Source organism: Notothenia coriiceps, unplaced genomic scaffold (genome assembly GCF_000735185.1).
Source record: "Notothenia coriiceps isolate Sejong01 unplaced genomic scaffold, NC01 NC01_scaffold00036292, whole genome shotgun sequence".
Classification (NCBI taxonomy): domain Eukaryota; kingdom Metazoa; phylum Chordata; class Actinopteri; order Perciformes; family Nototheniidae; genus Notothenia; species Notothenia coriiceps.
This window is the reverse complement of record NW_011368993.1, coordinates 1-4942: the sequence shown is the minus strand read 5'-3', so window position 1 is coordinate 4942 and position 4942 is coordinate 1. Positions and strand designations below refer to the sequence as shown.

The window sequence follows — 4942 nt, the reverse complement described above, 5'->3', positions numbered from 1 at the left end:
TTTCTTTAGCTTGCTTGCAACGTTGGCTAATCGTTCGCGGGTAGTATGGTCGTTATAAGGCGCATTCACACCGCATTACTTTTCCCACAAAGGTTCATGAGAACTAACGCCGACACCTCCTCATCTCCACCGCTCCCATGTTTTATTTTGTGTTGCCATAAGTTAGTCTCTCTGCGTTTCTGCGCTGGGCAAATGCTAATGCTAATAATGCTAATAAAATGGTGGCTTCACAACACTTTTTTTTAGTTTTACGGGGCGTGGTTTGCAATCCGCCCAGCCAATCAGAAATATAGCTCTTTTCTCACAAGAGAGCCGCATGAGAGTCCCTGCTTTCTAGCAGGGACGGAAAAGGGGGTAAAAAGGTTCTCATGAACTAATTTGAGTTCCGGCTCTTTTTGGTGTGACCGCGACATTTCGGAACTATATCGGAACTAAAGTGGGAAAAGTACTCCGGTGTGAACGCGGCTATTGAGTGCCACAGTGACGCGTCCTAAAAACCCGGAAGTAAGCTTCTTCCGGTTCCCTCGACAAAAAAGCAATGCAATTTCTCCATAGGATTTCGGAAAATAGCTCAAAATAAGGTCTGTGGTTGTCAAACATTTAAGAGACGGATCACGTTTTGTTCAGTCGGATAACCTACCCTACTTTTATAATTTTCTAATCATAAATCTAATCGATAGATTTATGATTCGAAAATTCCGGGTTTTAGTTGTTTTTTTGTTTTTTTCACTGTGGCACTCTATTAGCAACGCCAGAAATACATTAAAAAAAAACGTGTTTCTAAATCTACAAACAACAATAGCCTATTAGAACTTATTTAAACCACAGTTTCAGCTTATTTTCAATCGTTGTAGTATTTTGATAGTATGATTTATTTTTTTATTAATGTTATTCAATCAAGCCTAAAACTGATGGCACTTGTCCCTATAGCCTGTTTTAAATTGAAGTTGTCTGAGGTCCTTACCATCAGCTGCTCTTGCAGTAATAATAGTGTACCTTACTGTCCCAAATGTGCACAATGTAGTGACTGCTTTTCCTCTTTTTGTTTACTTAGTTGTGTTTTCTGTATTATTTATTTCTGTGTTATGTGTAAGAACGTGTAACGTTGCTGCCTTTTGGCCAGGTCAGCATTGTATATGAGATTGTGTCACAATGTTTTCATCTGGTTAAATAAAAGTTAAATAAAATGTAAAAAAATAAAAAATGTATTTACATTTTTTTTATTTTGTATATATGTCAGATTCCTCCGCGTACCACTAGCGGGAGCTGGCGTACCACCAGTGGTAGCGTACCACAGGTTGAGAACCACTGATATAATGGAAGTTGTTAGACCAAGCATTTTTATTTTCTTACGTCAGGTAACAAGCTCCATCATTTTCTGGGGGAACATCAAGCATATAACCAAAAGTAATTTCAATAACATTTTAAAAGAATGAAGCAATTTGCCTTTGGAGATTCAAACTTTTAATTTTTACACAGGAGCACATGATCACTGTCAGACAGAAGTTAAATAAGAGATTTAGTCATGTAGCAACTCAACAAATAAATATAAACACACATTTGAATTGGAGTTTGTGATTGGGAAAATCTGAAATTCATCAGTAGATTGATTAATGATTACATTAGTTTCCCATCTGTCCCCTTGGCTGTCAGAAGTGTTTATTTGGTCTTCCCTAGTGCAGGACCCTATAGAGAACTGCTCAAAGAGCCTTTGGTACATGCGCACACACACACACACACACACACACACACACACACACACACACACACACACACACACACACACACACACACTCACTGAGAGTTGCAAACAAACACCCACTCAGAGTGGAGCAGAATTGCAGAGTGGCAGTGACATCATGAATGGATCTAAGTGTGTCTTCATGGCTGTGAGTACTTGCTGACTTCACTGGCCTGCCGCTTCTCTGCTGAAGAGCTGACACACACACATGGGTGAAGAACTGACACAGTTGTTTGACTACTTTTACTTTGCTACTTCACTACATCTCAGATATAAATACTGCACTATTAAATCAAATGTATTTTTGGGTAACCCCAGATTCAGATTAATAATGCAAACTGGAAAATGATGTTTGAATCTACCTAGCAATGCAATATAACCCCACCCCACCTGCAACGTGGTGGCCAGTGCACATGAATGCATCAATCTGAATATTCTAAGAAAATAATAAATGCTATTCTAAAATAGTCCATTCTACATATTGAATTCTTGAAATATATTTCTATGCTCATACTTAATAATTGTTGACATTGTGGTATTCTTTTTTAACTAAAGTAAAATATTTAAAAACGCTTCCACCTCTTTTTTATGAAAATGAAATGTGCATTGTTAGCAATGCAGTTTAACACTAACGGAGTCTTTCTCCATCAATGTCTGATTGATCAGCTTGTGGTCCACTCTGATGGCACTGTCTTCCCGTCTGTCTCTTCTGCAGGGATCCTTCATGGAGCCGGACTGTGGCAGCTTCCTAAACAGCTGTACCTGCCTACGGAGGAGAAGTCTTGCCGGGCCCCTAACAGCCACCTTAAATATGTGTGGTAAGACCCAGCCCCTCCCAGCCCACATTCTTCCTGCAAGCTCTTCCTTTATTTGTGTCCAGCTTCTCCTTAGAAATGGGACATGTGTTCTCGCTGTTGCTTTTCTTGGGCTCTCTCCAGGAATTGATTTTCTTTTTCTTTCCCTTAACACTCATCATTGCTGCTGTCTTGTTTAAAAAAATACCTTGGAGGGTTCATTACCCACTTTCCAAAAGAAAATGGGTCTGGAAAAATGTTTGACCTTGATCCCACACATGGTAGCCAGGCTGCCCTCCCTGTTCTCATCGGGCTATGTTAAAAGGTTTTTATAAGCACTCTGCCAAAGCTAGAAATGTTCTTTCTTGTTGTTTAGCTTTGAGTTTATCCAGATATCTTTCCCCATGCCATCAGATGGAGGAACACCTTCCTCTGTGTGCTCCAAGGCTTTGGAATTTAGGAGAGATTGAGTTGACACAGATTGCATGTTGTGCCAAGCAGGAGGTTTGGGTCTTGTGTTAAACATATGGCAGTGGTTTGGACAGTGCTGCATCAGATCTGAGTGTATCAAGCACAGTGGAGCACTGAATATTATCATAAAAATGTATGAGAGGCCTGTGTCTCCAGAAGGTTATCAGGAGCCTTTGAAAGCACTTCACATTTTCCGCAATTTTATTTGGTTTCCATAGCTATCAAACCTTTACTTCTAATAGTAGTCTGTGTCCACTATAAACTGCCATAAGAAAAGAAGCCACATTTTAGATAAACAATATTTCTCTAGGACATTCCACTTTAGTTGTCATCACTCGAGGGGTTGGCAGTGTGCTAAAAGGAAGATGAAAAAAAGATGAAAACACACAGGTGCTGAGATAATGCTCCCCTGTGGTTTTGTTCATGCTGCATTGCAGTCAAACTGGTTTCCATCAGGCATCCATCAATTATTTTTACTACTACAGGTAGCCCGACACTTGAAGAGTCAAACTGTTTGAACGAAGTAACACTGAACAGAACTAAAGTGTCCCTCCTGCGGCCGCCTCAACATCTGCTCTGCAATCTGAACACCTGCCTTCCAAAGTAAACACACTGTCAGAGAAACATGACGGAAGACTGTAGCCCCAGCACATATTTCCCCATCCAGCATGTGTGTAATAGGAGCCACCCGGAGAACATGAAGAAATTTAAATTGCAGGATGTATATAGACATATTCTCAGTTGTTTGTGTGTGTTGGGGCTGAAGAGTTGGGCACATTGTGTGGTCTTGTGTTTATAGGAAAAGTTTTTATCTGAAGTCAGCAAGACTGCAATTATGTGTGTGTGTATATGTACACATACAATCTATGCACCCGGAAGTATGTAGTTACTGCCTATAGTGCTTTGATAAGAATACAACTTGTTTTTTAAGATTGAACCACTTTAATGTTCCAGATAGTCTTATAACTTGTGTTGTCTGCCCACAGGAAGATGCTCCAGTCTCTGGGGCGGCCGGAGCTCCACATGGCCCTGGAGGTGACCCTGGTGAGCGGCTCGGGTCAGGAGCATGCTGGCTGTCTGCTCCTCACTTCGGAGGTGCTGTTTGTGGTCAGCCTCAGTGAGGACACCCAGCAGCAGGCCTTCCCCATCACAGAGGTAAGATAGAGAAACAGCTCCTGTTACAGTCAAATGAGCCTTTCTGTAGCTGTGTGGCTGTGAATGTAACGCGTCCTGTCCCCTGCAGGTGGTGTGCCAGCAGGAGCCGGGGCAGGGGGGCCAGCTCAGCCTCACCTTACAGCAGCAGACAGTAGCCAGCGACACAGAGGTAAGACTCCCTGTAACGGACTGCACATGGTGCAACAGGGTATATGCAGAAATCCTGAGGTCAAATTTAATACCTTTTAAGACCTTTTTTAAGACCCTTTCCATACATTTTAAGACCTCATCGCAACTTTGAGTTCTAACCGGTTACATTGGCGACACACTTTACCTCACATTAACTATATTGATTGTAAGATAGCACAACTAAACAGACTGCAGACAGACTACTGAAGCCTCCTCTCCACATGAACTTCAGCCCTGACACATAGGACGATGCTCTGACGTCATCACCCTCACACATTTGTCATATGTTTACAAAAAACGATATATGTTAAGACTTTTCTCGTTCTTAATATAGACTATATTTAGGGTCAATATGTGTTGACTTTACTTTAAAATAGCAGATCTCTGTGACCGGATATAGTTTGGCTTAGACCCCGGCCCCACGAGGACGCATACGGTAAAACGCATACGCAAGCGCAAAAAAGTCTTCTGTTCACACGCATTCGATTCATTAACGTGTCCGTTCACACTAGACCGCTGGAAATGCTGGAAACGATGTAGTACATATGTCAGGCCTGTAAGTGGCGCTGCTGCCGCCACAAAATACACCAAA

The 4942-nt window shown here is 41.6% G+C and overlaps 1 protein-coding gene across 1 annotated transcript; it reads left to right on the top strand.

The window, feature by feature from the left end:
• Positions 1-2346: 2346 nt before the first annotated feature.
• Positions 2347-4375, top strand: LOC104963472 (vacuolar protein sorting-associated protein 13B-like; the record flags this gene model as incomplete). Its single annotated transcript, XM_010792064.1, has 3 exons — positions 2347-2559; positions 3993-4161; positions 4250-4375. Coding segments are annotated over exons 1-3 (498 nt in total), but the record flags the coding sequence as incomplete, so codon positions are not given.
• Between the last annotated feature and the right edge of the window lie 567 nt (positions 4376-4942).